The 18,551-nt window shown below is 41.7% G+C and overlaps 1 protein-coding gene across 5 annotated transcripts; it reads left to right on the forward strand.

Annotated features, from left to right (window-relative positions):
* The first annotated feature begins 10,986 nt into the window (after positions 1-10,986).
* On the forward strand, positions 10,987-18,332 carry LOC130412225 (apolipoprotein L2-like). Of its 5 annotated transcripts, none has more exons than XM_056737432.1 (5): positions 10,989-11,076; positions 12,866-13,740; positions 16,257-16,318; positions 16,822-16,855; positions 17,267-18,332. In XM_056737432.1, the coding sequence occupies exons 2-5, from the start codon at positions 13,628-13,630 to the stop codon at positions 18,180-18,182; spliced, it is 1,125 nt and encodes a 374-aa protein (XP_056593410.1). In that variant the 5' UTR covers positions 10,989-11,076; positions 12,866-13,627; the 3' UTR covers positions 18,183-18,332. The 5 variants fall into 5 exon arrangements, with proteins under 5 accessions (XP_056593412.1, XP_056593410.1, XP_056593409.1 ...); XM_056737431.1 differs by having other exon boundaries at positions 10,994-11,076; positions 12,869-13,740; XM_056737433.1 differs by having other exon boundaries at positions 10,997-11,076; positions 12,869-13,740; positions 16,253-16,318.
* Positions 18,333-18,551: the final 219 nt, after the last annotated feature.

Genomic DNA, 18,551 nt, shown 5'->3' on the forward strand with positions numbered 1-18,551 from the left:
CTCAACGATGCCTATACTTCCTCCGCAAGCTCAAGAGAGCAAAATTTCCCCCTCCCATCATGTGTTCACTCTACCGGGCAACCATTGAAAGCATCCTGTCCAGCTGCATCACTGTGTGTGCTCCCTTCCCTTGACTGTGATCGACGCCAGCCACCCTGCACACAGTATGTTCAGCTTCCAGCCTTCTGGAAGAAGGTATAGGAGCCTCCGTGCCTGGTCCACTAGACTCACTAAAAGCTTCACTAAAAGCCGACGGAACAGACGAGTGAGCGCTCACTCTTGCAACTAAAATATGTTTTACCTGCATGAATTTCCCCATCTAAGGTAGAAAACAGCAACAATAACGAAATATGTTGCATGTATTGTATGCAGTGCGAAGCTAATGTAGCAAACAACATTTACAACAGGGTGTTAAAACGATAAGCATGTTGGTTTCACTCAATTTCCCTTTTTGTTTATCAAGTTCAGAACACAACAAATGAACATGTTTGAATGTAGAAAAGTCTGCTTGGGTGCCTTACATTGCACCGATGTTGTTGTTGTTGTGCAGCTTAAAATACAACATTAGCATGTTTAAATATGAAAAAAATCTTGGGGTGTCTTATGGGCCAAACATATAAAAAATAGAACATATGGGCTCCCATATTTTGGCCCTATTATTGAATTGTGGAATCCAGGGATAAAACAGATTTTGCTGTATAACGCCAAATGGCACAGAATCAGGCAAATTTCGAATTTATTAACCAGAAAGTAGCACCGACCAGCTAACAAAGTTCAAATTGTGCATGAATAACATTAGAAATATATAATGTGCAATTGTTTTGCGTGTGCTTCTGGAGCTTTGAGAGAACGCGTGCACATGAAGTGTTTAGGTTTCATGTGAGAAAAGCGACAGTAAAAAGTCCTTTGCGGCAAGCCGTTAAAAAAAAAGTCGGGCTAATGTGAACAAGTTATAACACAGCCACATTTTACCACACCATTCCTCTTGATTTTTTATAATTAAACCATTGAGTATAATATTTCTTAAGTAAACTACAATAAATGTGCTAGTAAAATAAAAAATAGAACTTATCACCATGGCCGCATTAACAATAGGGCTAGGCGGGGCTAAAGCCCCGGGGCCCCGAGCAAGGAGGGGGCCCGTGATTGGCTGTGGAGCAGATTGATTACTACTAGCCATCTGATTGCCAAAGCCTTACCACGCCCCCCACAAATTAGCCCTGTTATTTACTAGCGCTTTGCCGTATATTCCATGCATTATCATGGAATCATTCTCATTAATATTATTAACAAAATTGAGCATTCGCGTTATGATTGGTCAGGTCGCATGTCAATCAAACCCCCGTGGGCAGCAGGGCACGGTGAATTGAAACGTCACGTTTGAATTTGATATACCAAATCAAATGCATTTATTTTATATACAACAATTCAGCTTAGGCCTATCAGGCGATGGCTGCCTGCGCCTTATAGCCTACGCATCAACCAATCAATCGCCTCCACTCTTCACTTCATTCTTGACTATTCTTAAAATTGCCACGCAAAAAACAGTCTTCGACAGCTAAAAATGTCATCTTAAAAAAAAAAATGTGCGAGTGGGGCTCAAAAAATGAATTTTTTAAAAGCTAAACAGCAGAGGAAACATGAGCTACTCAGTAAAATCCCAAAACTATCGGGTTATTTTACTAAAGCTGATGATCACGGAGTGGTGGATGTTGGTGCTGATGATAAAGACACAGCGTCATCATCGACCCCACATATTTCAGGTAACGTTAACTGTTAAGTTTGATTATTAACTTGATGGATGTATGATATTGCTTTTTGTGTTTGATCAAACTATTCGCCTAAAGGGCTGGCAGTGGCGATAGTGCTAATGTGTCCGGTAGAAATATGTCAATTGTGCTGCGCCATCATCATGATGTAAGTTTTTAATTTAAGCACGTATTTAAGCATTGTGGTATAGATACAAATTATTTTAAACTGCTCAGGCACAATAAGCAGCAGGAGAGGATTCATTTTGTAAATGCTCGTTTTGATACCATGGTGAACTTGAGACGGTTTGCACAGCGCACTTGGTCTTAAAGTGACAGAAGCTGCTAATAAAGCTGCTGTCGCCATTGTGTCAATAATGTTAATCAAACAACCGAAAGTAATTTACTGTCCTTGACTGAATCACTTTAGTAAAATACATAAGAATGGATGTTGAATTTATATTGAAAGCTATGTATTGAATATTTGATTACTTTATACAATATTATTCAGTGCTTAAGGTTTTTCAAGTAGGTCGATTTCTTATGTGCCTTTGTTCTATTATTATTTGTGATTCTTGTCATCAGTAAGCTTGATATCCATTTCTTAAGCTACTATTATTTTTTGTGATATTGAAAATTAACACAATAATTATGAAATTTTAGTGCCATTAACTTTTGATATGATAAAAATATTAAAATTAATATAACTTGACTGTGAAGTATATTGTTCGATAAAATGACTCCGTATGATGATATAGGCTAACATTTAGCTCATCGCTCACCCCTATATATTCTCTATTAGCAAGAAGACATGTTGACAGGTTAGTGTTAATCTAACAGCATGTGTAAAAATGTGTTTCATGATTATCCTAACCAGATCACCAGAAACATGAAACATCGACATCTGCTGCTGGAGATAATGAGACTGAGCTAGGAGATAACGTTTCGGTTGAAGTTGATGCAAATAATAATGAACTGAGATTATATTTATGTAAAACAACTTCAGCAGTGTTTTAGAAAAAAGCAGGGTTTTTTTTCTCTTTCTCTGTAGTTGGTGACCTAAAGTGGTGGGGGCTGCAGTAACTCATAGCCCCGGGGCCCAGTGAGCTCTTAATGCGGCCCTGCTTATCACAAGTAGACTTAAAACGAAAAAAAATATATTTCCTTTTGCTTAATCGTTCCAGTCAGTGCCAATCCATATCTGCGTGAAGTTGGCCCCCCTTCTAACTCAAGGCATTTGCAAAATAGCCTCAATCGTTTTATGCTCTGTTAGTGCTTGTTTGTGCTGTAAAAAAAATGTTTTTGCTGCTTCAGTTTTTCAGATAATAGAAGACTAATTTTAGGTCATTCAGAGGTCACTCATCCCCCTGAAATGCTCCAAAACCGTCCCGCTTTTTTGTGTTCCGTTAGTGCTCCAAAAATCGTCCCGCTTTTTTGTGTTCCGTTAGTGCTGGTTTGTGCCACGAAAAAGGGTTTGTGCTTCTTCGGTTTTTTATATATTAGACATTGAATTATATGCGATGACATCATCAGCCCACGATATGCTCCAAACTCATCCAAAATAGCCTCAATCGTTTTTGCCGCAAAACGAAGCGTTTGTGCTTCTTTTTTGTGCTTCTGTGTGTTTTTTATAAAATAAAAAAATAGAATTGGCCATTCCAAGGTCACTCACTCGAGCTGCCGGCTTTCTGTAAATACTTATTGTAGTAGAGTAGGCGGGGCGAGACCGTGGTTCGAGTCCGGTGAGTAATTGTGAATTAGCGCCAGCTGTGCGCACACCGGCCTCGAATCACGTAGGAGATGGGAGCATATAAAAGGAACGATCGACCAGACCGTTGAAGAGAGAGGACCGGGCCCAAATTTATGTTTGTATTTATTGTTATGTTATTGTGTTTTGTTCGCCGGCGGTAGTCCGTGAGGGGCCGCCGGCGGTTATTATTTATATTAAATGTTTTGAATGTCTTCCGGTTCCCGCCTCCTTCCTTCCATTTTATTGAGTTGTATTACACTTATGTTTGTTAAATAAATAATTTTATTTTCTTCAATGGGTTCTCTTGTCTTTTTCTTTATTTATACGGAGTAGCCTATCATCTGCTACGCTTCACTGTCACCACTGCGCATGACACAATGTTAATCAAGATCCTCTGGGAAACAGTGTTAGTAGAGGAAAAATCTATTATTAAGTTCCATCCATCAATCCATTTTCTTCCGCTTATGCGGGGCCGGGTCGCGGGGGCAGCAGTCTAAGCAGGGATGCCCTGACTTCCCTCTACCTAGACACTTCCTCCAGCACTTCCGGGGGGACACCGAGGCGTTCCCAGGCCAGCCGGGAGACATAGTCCCTCCAGCGTGTCCTAGGTCTTCCCCGGGGTCTCCTTCCGGTGGGACATGCCCGGAACAACTTCCCGGGAAGGCGTCCAGGGGGCATCCAGAAAAGATGCCCGAGCCACCTCAGCTGGCCCCTCTCGATGTGGAGGAGCAGCGGATCTACTCTGAGCTCCTCCCGAGTGACCGAGCTTCTCACCCTATCTCTAAGGGATCGCCCAGCCACCCTGCGGAGAAAGCTCATTTCGGCCGCCTGTTTCCGGGATCTTGTCCCGAATGTTGTCCTTCATGCGGTGGAGCCATTGGAGGGGCGCGTGGTCCGAACAGAGCGTGAACTCCCGCCCCAGGAGATAATAACGGAGGATGAGGACCGCCCACCGGATCGCCAAACACTCCTTCTCGATGGTGCTGTACCTCATCTCAGTCCTTGAGAGTTTGCGACTGATGTACAGCACCGGACAATCTTCCCCCTCTATCTCCTGGGACAGGACCGCGCCCACGCCCCTGTCCCAGGCATCAGTCTACAACAGAAAAGGGAGTGAAAAATCGGGAGAGTGCAATAACGGCCCGCCACATAGAGCAGCCTTCCCCTGGGTAAACCCCTGCTGACACTGCTCCGTCCATTGGACGGTATCTGGTGCTCCCTTTTAGTGAGGTCAGTCAGCGGGCTGGTGAGGTCCGAATAATTGGGCACAAACCGTCTATAGTATCCCGCCAGCCCCAGGAACTGCCGCTCCTCCTTTTTGGTCTTGGGTCTCGGGAGGTTGCAATCGCTGCTGTCTTATCAATTTGGGGACGCACCTCTCCGTGACCCAAGTGGAAGCCCAGATACCTTACCTCTACTCGCCCAACCACACACTTCTTCGGGTTAGCCGTCAACCCCACACTCCTCAGCGAACTCAGAACCGCTCTCAAGTGCTGCATATGCCGCTGCCAATCATTACTGTATATAATGATGTCATCGAGGCTGCGGCAGTTGTCGCGTTAGGTCTGAGAATAGGGTCCATGAGACGCTGAAATGTAGCCGGGGCTCCGAATAAGACGAATGGAAGCGTGAGAAAAATTGGTGTAAACCGAACGGCGTAGTAAAGGCTGTTTTCTCTTTGGATAAGGTAGACAATATCTGCCAATATCCTTTCGTTAGATCCAATGTCGAATAAAAACGAGCCGTCCCTAGCCGGTCAAGTAATTCGTCAATTCGAGGCATTGGATATGGATCGAACTTCGACACAGCATTCACCTTGCGATAGTCCACACAGAACTGCACCGAGCTGTCGGTGTTCGGTACTAAAACTATCGGGCTCGCCCAGTCACTACTTCTATTACCCCCATGTCCAGCATAGCTTCTAATTCCTTCTGAACCACAATTTTTTTGTGTTCAGGTAACCTAAATGGACGACTGCGCACTACCGCACCCAGTTTTGTCTCAATGTGGTGCTCTATGAGATTCGTGCGGCCGGGCAGGGGCGAGAAAACATCTGCAAACTCTGCCTGTAACTTCACAACATCCGTGAGCTGGGAGGATGAGAGATGATCTTCCCCTGGAGCCAGAGCGAGGGATTGCACATTGGTGTTCGCTTCTGGTCCGAGATCATCTACTCTACTCACTGTCGTCGCCAGCATCACGGTGTTCGCCTCACTCCATTTTTTTAGGAGGTTGAGGTGATAATTATATATTGGGAGTAATACAGGCACTTTCTCTCCCGGTGAAAATTTACGTAGTCTGGCGCCCTTGTTATAATGTCGGCTCTGTCTGTCCTTTGCCTGTAACAAATTCTCCATAGAGAGTCGCCCCAGTGTATGGAGTTTGTTCGCAGGTACAATAATCCCCAATAATCCCCAATAATCCGTACAGTTCGCGGAGTGTCCATGACATAAACGCCGTGCCTTGGTATGTGAGAATCTCCTTAGGGATTCCCACACTGGAGATTAATCGAAACAGGGCGTCCGCAACACTGGTTGCTGAGATATTGCGCAACGCCACTGCCTCAGGGTATCGGGTTGCATAATCCACAATGACCAATGCAAATCAATGCCCTTGTGGGGATCGCTCTAACCGCCCGATCAGGTCCATACCAATTCTCTCGAAAGGGACCTGAATAAGGGGAAGTGTGCATAATGGTGCCCTTGGAGTGGCCGGTGGGTTTACCAGCTGGCATTCAGGACAAATACGCGCACCACCTGCGCACGTTCTCATGAATGCCCAGCCTAGGTGCCCGCCATTGGGTTACAATGAGTCGCCTGGAAAAGCATTTCCCGACGGCTTTTCGGTATAACTAATTGGGTTGTATCTTGTTTTGACTGAGTTTCCTGGCTCATTCGAACCAGTCTTTCAAAACAGCGAAATATGGTTAGGATAAGGGTTGCGCAGGGTGGAGAAGTTGTCTGTCGATTGTACGGACCTATTCAAACGCATGTTTGAGCGATTCGTCCTGAGACTGTTCCAGAGGGAATTCATCGCCCTGAGAGAGATTTCTTCTCTCCACAGAGCTCCGTTCCTCTGGAACTATCGTCAGATGTCCTGGCTCAACCTCTATGACCTGCGTGACCGCTCCTCCCCACCGCTCTTGGTTAAGCCCAGAAACATCCGCACATAACTGTCCCAGTAATATCGAAAACAACGGCCAATTCGTTCCCAAAATTAGCGGATGTCGGAGGTGCTCGTTAACAGCCACCTATATCCTATGTTTTTGACCCCGAAATTTTATGGTCAACGGCACCAAAGGGTAGTTCACGACATCCCCGTGTACACACCTTACCTTAACCCTGCGGCTCGTATCCATTGCACCCTGAATCCACCAAGGCCTGATATGTACCACCCTAATACTCACAGGTATCTGGTACAGCCCGTCCTGACCGAGGGCAGCCTGAGGGTTGTCGGGCACCCGGATCATCATACCGACCTCCATCAATGGACAGCGGTCGATAAAATGTCCGGGGTCCCCACAACGCCAACAGGCCGGCCCAGGAGTCCCCGCTGCCCCAGCGGCAGGAAGCAGAACCCCGAATTGGCTAGGAGAGGCTGAAGGAAGGGGAGAGGAATGTGCACTGTTGCCCGGCCGGTGGGAGGCTCCCTCCTGGGATCTTATGGTTCCGTATGGTCCCGCCTCCGGTGAGAGCAGAGTTCGCGGCGCCGGACGCGGGTAGAAATTCCCCCGCGACCTGGGAAAGGGAACAGGTTTGACAGAGGGGGAAGGGACAATAGGGGGAGAGAGAGAAAACGATGGTAGGGCTTCGACGGCCCCGGGGCACGCCACCAACTGGTCCTCGGCCAGCTGGATCGCCTGGGCCAGCATCGTCGGGCGGTGACACTGGACCCATTGGAAGGTTTTCTTGGGGAAACCTCGCCACAAACTGCTCCAGTGTCACCTGATCGATAATGGTATCGACGGTGCTGGCGCTGGACATCAGCCATCTGCGGCAGGCATCCCGGCAAAAGGCTGGGAACGCCCCCCGAACTCCAGAGACCGGAACTGCTGCCGATGCTGCTCTGGACTCCGGCCCACCCGCTCGAGGATAGCCTTCTTGAGGTCCGCGTACTTCAACAGGTTCTCGACCGGAAGTTGCTGGGCGGCCATCTGGGCTTCTCCGGACAGGAGGGGGATGAGGCGGGCTGCCCATGCGTCCGGCTGCCATCCGGATAGTTCAGCGGACCTCTCGAACAAATCCAGGAAAGCTTCCGGCTCGTCCTGGGCTCCCATCTTATGCAGCGGTACCGTTGGGGATCCAGCGGATACTTCCGGGTTGCAGACCCGCTCACTCATTTGCTTCTACACACATAATCTCTGTTGTGACGATTCCTTTGGTTCTCTTGGTAATCCTGGACGTTCTGTCTTTCTTAGACTCCCCACACACGTTTTCCCAGCCTGGTTTCTCTCTGACTCTTGCTTCCTCTGTCGTGCCTTAAATGCGTCTCCTCGCCAATTACTAGAATGAGAAGCAGGTGTTTTCACTAAACCGTTCATCTGCTTACTCACCGTCATTCTCCCGACACGCCCACTCCGCGCAGACCGTGTTAAACCACGCCCCCTTGCCACAGAGACATACAACTGATTTCTGCAGTGCGCAGTGTACATGTTATAAGATGGTGATCGGAAACATCGTCGCTTTGAGGTATAATATCGATATTGGTTAGATCGGCTCCGTGAGATATAATGAAGTCTAGAGTATGATTAAGTCGATGAATAGGTCTATTGATGTATTTTGTTACACCACAAGAGAGTAGTAGTTATCTAAACGCCACAGCTAATGGATCGTTAGCAATATCTACGTGGATATTAAAATATCCAACAATCAGTACTTTATCGACGTTAACCAATAGATCCGATAAGAAGTCTGCGAACTCTATCTTGTGAAAATGTGTGTAAGACCCAGGGGGTCTATACACAGTAACCAATGTTTTTTTACTTTTGTTTGGAACAGTTATGTTCAACGCAAGCATTTCAAATGATTTAAATGTATGCATTGTTCTCAGAGTTACGGTTAGAAAGTCTCTAAAGATTGTTGAGACACCACCACCTCGACCAACCGGACGTGGCTCATGAATATAACCGTAGCTTGGTGGAGTAGACTCATTTAGACCGAAACAATCATTTGGCTTAAGCCAGGTTTCAGTGAGGCAGAGTATATCAAAACTGTTGTCTGTGATCATTTCATTTACAGTAACTGCCTTTGGATTTAGGGATCTAATATTAAGTAGCCCAAACTTTAGGCGTTGGTTTTGCTCATTAAATATATTTTATTTTGGTTTCATCAAGATAAGGTTTTTTCTCTGACTTTTACATAAATTATTATTTGGTTGTTGTAAAAAGGTTCAATCATTAAGAAGAAAGGAGGCGGGGTCGGCGTGGCTGGGAAAGCGTAAGTAATCTTTATTTCTACAATACTTCCGGGTTGTAGACCCGCTCACTCACACACAATCTTTGGTTGTGACGATTTCTTTCTGTTGTCTGGATACTCCTAGACGTCCTGTCTTTTTCCGACTCCTGACACGTACTTTCCCAACCTGGTTTCTCTCTCCCCTTTGCTCCTTCCGTCGCGCCTTAAATGCGTCTCCTCGCCAATTACTAGAATGAGAAGCAGGTGTTTTCACTAAGTCGTTGATCTGCTTACTTACCGTCATTCTCACGACACGCACTCTAGCCTCATGCCCTCTTTCAGGATCTCCGACTGCCACATTCTCACATCATTCACCCCCGCGTGCAGGACTACGGCTCCCACTCTTGCATCGTCCTTCAGAATCACAGTTACCTGCGCAGAGACATCGAGAACACGGGCGCCAGGAAAATAGTGAGTGCGAACCTTACCTTCATTGAAGGAAGCGTACGTTCCGGACGATTGAGTCTCCGATGACCACAGCGTTGGATTTTGTTTTGCGGAGGGCGGCAAAGCGGTTCCTCGTAGAAATCTTGAAGACCGGTGGCGGCGGTGGGGGGGAGGTCATCGCTCCGGTCCTGGATTTCGCCTTTCGCCGTGTGTGTGCCGGTGTAGGGGTGAAATTCATTTCGGCTCATCGTGTTCTTGAAGCCTGGGCTCTGTGCACAGAAACACTCGGAGTAGATGTGGTAGGAGTATTACAATCACGTCGAAAACTTACCCCAGCTTTGCGAGCGTCAGCCCGGGATGTTTCCAGCGCCGTTTTACGTTCTCGCAGATGTGTTTGCCTCTCGAGTAGATCGTGGATCTGCTTCTCCAATACTTCCAGTTCTGACTGAAGTGCGAAGAAAGATTCATCATCTGCACTCAAAGGTAACGTTAAACACATATCTGAATCATTAGCCATTATTGGTGTCATAATGAGAACAGTGGGTTAAGCAGTAAGGGCAATTTTCAGAAACTAAAGGCAGGAAATGCTAACAGCCTGAGTGCTAAAAGCGAATGATCATATAAAACAAATTTATCTGTGCGTTATATGACGATATTAGGTATGGGATACACTTAAGGATACGTTTTAGCCTCTGTGAGTTAGCAATTTAGAACATAAATATTAAGAAAAAACAGGAATAGACGATATATTTAGAAAAAGTTTGACGGAGCTCTGTCTCAAACCACGTGGTCTCAGCAAACAGGAAGTCGTTTCCAAACAGGAAGCACAGCACATTTATTAAATAACTATGGTTACTTTACTAAATTTAATTTCAGGCAGAACAGCCTAAGTCAAGTGTAACATTAATGGTTTAAAAATAATTTAAAATATTGGATTTGTCATTAACACGGTCATATTCTGTGATGCAAATGATGAAGTCTGATAAATATTCATCATTTTTTGTATTCTTATGTAGCCTGTCATCCTACGTGTTTGTTATTAAAGACAAAGAGGCACCTTGGTCGTCCACCAGTCCTGGAGACAGATATTCGAATTGTTGGTATAAGTTAGAGTTGAAGGATAAGTTCCAGTTGCATTAACATTTCAGAGAAACTGTTGTGTAACTCTTATAGCATGGAACTTACTTCACCGTCCTATAAAAAACAATGTGTTCAACTGATACTAATATCTTTTATTTATATCTAATAATATATTTAATTATACATACAATTACCTGATGGTGTCTCAAATTGTCCAACATCCTGGATAGAATACGACAGTGTTCCTCCATTGACCTCTGACAATGCTCCATGCTGTTAAAATTTCTGGAGAGCTTACTTTCATCATATATTGTCACACAAGTGTTTAGTTCTGTAAAATATCTTTGAACATCATTGCACTGACAACTAGTGCACTTTAAAAAGAATACAAAAAATATATTTAGAATTGCAGATTGACCAATACCGTAGAAGTTAGCATGCTTTAATATGTGCAAGCTCAATAATAAAACTGGATTTTCCTCGCGTGCATTCGCACTCTCTCGCGCACACTCAACGCCTCTCGCGCGCACACACTCCTCTGGCGCGAGTTGGCTTTCTCTCTCAGCATTCGCTTTCCTTTTGTCAACTTCCGCGCCTCACACACAAGGAAAGAACAGGGGCAGACGATAAGTAAGAAAGGACGTTTAACACTCCGAAGGTTTGATGTTTTTTTTGTTTCTAAATTAATTTTGATTTTAGCCTTGTTTGTCTTTCATTAGTGTCATGCAAACTGTTTAAAACTAAATTTGATCGATCGATTGGTTGGTTCAGTGCATGTGCATCCTTGGCACCATGTGGTCGAACTAGACTTGTTCTTGTTTCATCGTAGTTTCATAGAACCCAAAACACACAAGCTTCGATCCCGACTTCACGAATGTAATGTTAAATTAGCTAGAGTTTGCAATCCCCTGATACTGGTTTGTAAAGTGCAAATGTTAAATGGAAACATTTCATCACAACTTAACCGAAATTCGTCACAGTTTTTTCAAACTAGTGACACATTTGAGCTAATGATGGGTCGTTCATGAAGGAATCTTTAACTTGACTTGGGAAAAACGAGTGTCTCAGAGAGTGATTCTTTCATTTTGTGTTGACCGCGCATGCGTTGATTGTACCAGAACCAGTAATGATAAGTTCGTCTCGAGTCATCGAGTCCTTTCGTTCTTTTATACCGGAAGTATAATTGATTAGTTCATCTCCTGAGTGATCGTGTCTGAGCCCTTCCGTTCTGGTCTTCGAGTCCGAGTCTTTAACGTTACGTGACCGCTTCTCGGATCATCAGTGTGTGCTGAAAAAAATATCTAAAGATAAGTGCAATAAACATCTTCTCTAAAACGTAGCCTACCGTTCTGTTATTTTTTCTGTCAGTATATTAATAAATGTTTCTTGTGGAATTCTGAATGTGTTTTTAATTTATCTTAATAAATAACTATTTTGCTTAAGAACTGTGATGGCAAAATATAAACTTAAGTAACTCTAGTAAAGTCAGTGTTTATGACTAAAGTATATATTACACAAGTGATCTCGAATTAAATAATAGCACATTTAAATTATTTCAATAGCCTATTATTCATACTTTAATAACCGCATTACACTTTTTAGTAAAAAAACAACAAGCTGTAAACCTTATTGCATATCTGAGTGACTCAACATTGTTAATGAATTATAAATACATAACTTAACAGAAATGAATCAAAAACAAGAGTTAAAAACTACATGAAATATTTGTATGGGAAGTCAGGAGATAAGTTATTTTTGTATGTAATACATTAAACATGCATCTGTCATATCACGTTAAAGAACAAACGACTCAAACCCGAAGACTCAGTAGGTATAATAATGAATGACTCTGGCATGACGTCTCTAGAGTTGAGCTATTATCCTTTTTGTTTCTTGAACATGTTTCATGATATGGCTATCATGAAATAATTAAATTAGGCTACAGTTTCTCATAAATTGTCCCTAACTACAATACAAGTTATTTATTATTACATAACTGATCAAAACTTGCATAAATAAATGTTACGGAGTAATTTGTCTATTAACATAAAACATTAATTTAACTCTGCTCAGATGAACGAAATGACTCGGAAAAAAGATTTGCACTTTGCTGAACGAGATTCAAATATCTGAATAGCAAAAAGGAGTCGAACTTGCAATCATTAATTTGAGCGTAAAGCGTAGTGATGGGATTTATGATCCTTTGAGTTATTGTTTACCAAAATGATTCGTTCACTCGTTCGTTCAGTAAAGGGTGTATTTGTTCAGAACATTGAACCAATCATCTTCTCTGACACTCGAACACCATTGGCTCGTGCTTAAGACACACTTTTTTGCCAATACGCTCTCGTTTTCATTACACGCAGTTAAGACTTAATAAACAAATTCTAAATATTCTAGCTAATATTTGTCCAAGTTGTCATAAACTTGTGTGTGTTCTTTTTAAGTAGTACCACCAATATGGTATGACGAGTCAACTGGTATGACTAGTTGCTGGCACGCCACACAGGCAGCAGCCAAGGACCTGACATCCCTCCGCAGGTCCGGTCAGATGAGCTTTGCCCCCACCAGCTTGGTAGACCCGGATGGGAAAGGCCGTGGATGGTGTCAATGACCTTACGCCTCCAGCCAGCAGGTACACATCTTCCATGAGAAGCGCTGTGTGGGCAGTCCTGTAGGCTTGAACCTCAGAGTCCGCGGTCTGATCCTCAGCCATTGCATCGTAGTCGAGGCCCAAGTGGACGGACCCAGCAACCCGCCAGGGAGAGGCAGTCTGCGACGAAGTTGTCTTTGCCAGACACGTACTGAATGTCAGTGGTGAACTCTGAGATGACAGAGAACTGACACTGATGTCGACCAGACCATGTTTCCGAAGACATTGCCATGGCAAACGTCAGCAGTTTGTGGTCAACGAAAGCCATAAAACGCCATCAGCCTTGGTCACCATGTGTAGGGGGTGGCACACAAGCTGTTGGAGCTTGGTGCTCCATGGTGGTGAACTCCTCCCTACCGATCGCGAGTTTGGCAGAGTCGAGGCGCCGGGCTCATGTATAGACTGAAGGACCAACCGTGGTGATCTAGTACTTCACGGCATGCTTATACACCGCAGATGAAAACGTGGGCGTGGTGATATCAGGGAACTCCGCAAACAGGCGTTGATACAGATCCCAGGTGGCAAGCATGTTTGTAACATCCACCAATAGCTGCTAATGAGCGCCGGCTCTGGCTATCCCCAAGGCTCCAAAACTGCAACACTGGTGACACTGCTTGGCCTTGGCCCCAAACGTGGAATGGTAATAACACCACCCGTCCTCATGCTGGCGTGAGTTTTCATTATTTACTGATGTTAAACATTGACGGATGTTTCATCTCATTTATTTCAGATATCATATTACAATGTCAAGTATTTAACTTTTAACAATTTTAAGTATTTAAATAAGTTAAATATCTTTCTTCCACTCGTCATGTGGTTGCTACACGCAAATATAATAATATAAAAAACTGCCGACGTCACAGCCCCATAACACATACCAACAGTGTTCAGCGTGTCTCGCGGGTGTCATAGCATTATAAAACGGATTCTCTCTCTATGTTTATCTGCCCCGGTCACATTCATTTGTAAATTGTGTACACTTATTTCGTCCATTTGATAGAAAGATTGAACAAAACGCATCTTAATAGCAAGTACAAACAGAGTCCGACCCACAAGACACATTTAGGCAGTAAAGTTAACATACCTCAGAGGGAGAGAAATTCTCTGGTAAAGAAACAGTATTTTAGCTATAAGGACAACTGTAATAATTTAGCCGCTGGACTCGTCACCAGGTTTTGGTACCCGTGTATATGTAACATTTGCCAAAACTATGTGGTTGAAGGCTCGTTAACAATAGAGTTTCTCAGAGTTACTTGCATTCTCAAGTAGCATCATATTTTATGAATTAAATATACAAGGCTAGATTAAGCACGAAGGATAAAAATTATTTACGTATTACCATTTTCTTGTGAAGTAATCAGGTAGTTAAAAAGTAGGGGAGGACCTCACAGTGTTTTGCCAAGAGAAGCAGCGTCGACGGTTCCACAACAGCCCTTAGCTGCTCACAGATGCACCTGCATGTTAATTTGCCTAATTTGCAGCACAATTGGCTGATTAATTAATTGGCTGAAAAAGCTGATTAATTAAAAAATCCCCAAAATCGGCCCGATTAATCGGTCGACCTCTAATAAGCAGTGCGGCATCGTTTAACGTCATGAAACGGACTGCTTTCACAATGAAACTTGCTAATATGGGAATTGTGACGTAATTTTGTTTATATCTCCGTTTTATAAGACCTGAAAGAATTTAGTTTAGTAGTTTGCGCTCTGACTCTCTGGTCGCACAAAGTCAGCCCACGAGATCTGAAGCCTTTTAGTGATTTTTCTTTATGAATGCTGCATTGATACATATGTTTAACTTTTATCCATAGCGACACTCAAATAAAATGTATTTATCATTCTGTCTAACATTTTGTATATCTTGTAGTATCGTTGAAGAGTTTTTTACAATAGTACAGTGCTTAACGTTTTGACACCCATGCAAATGTTGTTTCCTACATTAGCTTCACATGCTCACTTGTCTACTCTGTTGTACCTTCTCTTCAGAAGTCGATGCATTGAATGCACCTCTTACCTGAGTTTTACACTATAAATGATAAAACGGCAATGATGTAACACTACTGTTACACATAGTTACCTGGGTTGGAACTGTAATATAATTACTATTTTAGAAATTATAGCACGTTAAATTACTCTGTTACCAAAAAAGTTATCAAACTACAGTAACGCTTTACTAAGTAATGTGTTACTGCCCAACACTGCTGAAAAGTAACTTTGGTTTTGAGGCTATCAACCAAGTTCGAATTCGCCTTTCGCAAAACAAACATTTTCAACAAAATGAAATAAAAAAATATATAAATGGCTAAAAGTGTTTAATAATAAATCTATGGTAAGGTTAGGGTTAGTACGGGGGTCTCCAGAATCATTTGTTAATTTATTATATTTAAATAAAGTTGAATGATTTAGTATTTCTTGGTAATATTAGGTATAATTATTGACACCCCACACAGACCTCAGTAATTTTCAAACCCCGGCCACTGCCTTGAAAGGGCTAATCTTAGTTAATACTGGAGTCATGTGTTAAAACAGCCTAGGATTACATGTTAGTACTTGTGTAGCATTGTATTCCACAGAGGTCGGACGAGGTTATTCCAAAACGCTAAACTTTAATAGTACATGCAAAACGTGTAAAACTGTACCAAATTACAATGATGAGCATTCATTTGTTTGGCGTCAGTCACTTTGTCAAAGAAAGAAACTGGACAGTTGGAAAAAAAGATTTGAGTAAACAACAAAATTAAATGCATCAATACAATGAGAAAAATACACAGAGATATTTTAGAACACTGAATGAGCTGGAAAATATTACATAGAGTGTAAGAGAAAGAGAAACTGAACCTACCCAAACAACTCTCCTGAAAGAGATGATTCTGAAAATATTGTAATACGGATGTGAAAGTGCCTCACATCTTCATACTGGGATTAAGATGGGAGGGGAAATGAATAAATACAACATATAAATAAAGCAGTTTTTCAGTCAGAACTTATTTCTGTTCACTCCCTCTAGGTAAGAACATTATTATTTTTATTTCTATTCATTTTGTGTATCCAGTTGATCTGAAAACAAAATATCCCATAATATGTACATACAAAACATTATATATTTTGTTTCTTTATAGAAAAACATTACATTTTTTTACTGTTTATTCTGAACAAAACAGTAATTAAATTATTTTTTGTAGACAGGGAACTTTTTAAGTCTTCTGCGAGATTCATATATCCAGCCCAGCAGCTTTTAAAGATTTCAGGTGAGTTTAGTTTTAATTATTAACTTAACGCATATACTGTATTGCAGGACTCCAAACTATTTTTTTTAAAGATAAAACATGACTTAAAACTTGAATTTTTGTGGTCATGGAGATGTTTTGACATGAAAAAAAACAGACTGAATAGGTCGAGCCTAACAACATCCTTGAACTTAGGTTTATTTGTGATAAAGCACAGCCTCTTATGCGTTATTGCTTTTGTAAAACAGGAAAAGACAGAGAAACACAAGACACGGCAAATGGACATCACAACATTTTAAATGCTTTTCCAACTTTGATGGGATTTACTGTTCACATTTGTCGAAAAAATGTTTTATGACATTTTCTGTAAAGCAGGTTTTAAATTAATAGAGGTGTTTTATTTTGAAAAACACTTTACAAATGACATTCGTTTGATGTTTTTCTGTTTGTCCTGTGGTAAAAAAGGAAGCACTGTATATTAAATTATGATTAAAGTAACTTTTGAAAATGCTTCATGTTCACAGGTGAAGTGAATCAGCCAGACGAGATGTCGCTGCAGTAAGTATTCATTTGTTCAAAGCTTTGACTTGATCTTTATTAACTTTTTAATTAATGGACTATTAACAAAAGTACACTTACAAGGTCTCTTTTTGTTCATGTTTATTAACTTAAGTTGAAACAGGAAAACAAGTAAATAAAATTATAAACAAAACAATAACTGCATTATTTAACTTATCTCACTAACAAAAGTTAGTGAGATAAAAACTGCAACACCGTTAACATTTACTTATGTTAACAAAGAATATTGTTGTCATTACAAAAGTAGAATATTGTTGTCATTGCAAAAGTAAAACGTGACTGTAAAGAGCACAATGGTCAAGAGCGTATGCGTTCCTTATGGCTGGGCTGGTAAAATAATAAAACAAACTAAACAACTGGCAACTTCTAAAAAAAGTTTTGATGTTTCAGGAAACTGGAGATTAATGATGAACTTCAACAAGGCATCAAGGGACTGAACTCAGAATTCAACAAAAACCATGACACTCTCAAGAGGAAAATAAAGGAGCTGAAAGACGTCTCCAAGGAACTTGAAGACATGCACAAAAGTACTACAGTGGTCAGTTTGGTCGGATCATCAATTGGAGTGACTGGAGGAGCCATAGCACTAGTGGGTCTGGGTTTATCATTTTTCACATTTGGTGCTTCTTTAGCTGTTTCTGCTATTGGTGGTGCTGTTGGAATAGGTGGAGGATTTATAGGTGCAATATTTAACAGAAAAAACATGGTCCAACAGAAAAAACTACGTGAGACTATTGAGAATATCATTAAAGATTTCCAGAAAACAATCAATCCAATGATTCAGCATCTGAATACAATTACTAACAAAATAGACGAGCTTCAGCAGGAGGGGCAGAAGTATTCTGTGCTTAATAAAACATTAATGACCAGTGTGAGATCAGTGAAAACCTGTTCCAGCATTGGAAAACTTTTAACTGTACTGCAAACTGCTAGACTTGGGAGAACAGCCGCAAAAGCTGTCAGAAGTCTTAAAGTGATTGGGAAAATAACCGGCACAATCTCAACTCTGTTTCTCGCTCTTGATGTTTACAGTATTTATTGTGATTCTGTAGAGATCTCTGAATTAAATCAACCCGAAAAAGAGAGAAAAGCAGATGAAATCAAATCAGAAACTTTAAAATTTATTAATGAAATTAAAAAAACAGCTGATCAGTTTCAGGTGATTCTAGATGAGATTAAAAGTGCCAGAGATGATATTAACAGAGAATGCGGTGAAAAGTTTTCTTTTAGAACATTTATTTGTAATAAAGTTACTCTGGTTGTCATAGTCCTGTTTTTTGTTTTCTGGTTCTGTATGACTGGATAATCACTATATGCAAACAGTCTTTGTAAAACTGTTTTTGAAATTGCCTGTTTTGTTGTACGTGTTACTATATTGTAGAGTAAAGTCAAATAAAAGTGTTCCATCTGATGTAAATAGCAAGAGTGTGTGCACTCTAAATAAATGTACATCTGATCTCGACAACAGATTGGTCGAATTGTGTGATCTTTTTTATCTTTAGGAAAATCTCCGGGCCCATTTTTTGGGAATTTTTTTTACAAACTATTATTTCAAGCCTTTCTCGAATTTTTCCAAAATAATTCACTTTCTTCCACTATGAAACAAGGTTTAATTACTCTTATCCAAAAACTGGGTAAAGATGCACGGCATATAGATAATATTTGCCCCGTCACT

This window comes from Triplophysa dalaica, chromosome 22 (genome assembly GCF_015846415.1).
Source record: "Triplophysa dalaica isolate WHDGS20190420 chromosome 22, ASM1584641v1, whole genome shotgun sequence".
In the NCBI taxonomy this organism is placed as follows: domain Eukaryota; kingdom Metazoa; phylum Chordata; class Actinopteri; order Cypriniformes; family Nemacheilidae; genus Triplophysa; species Triplophysa dalaica.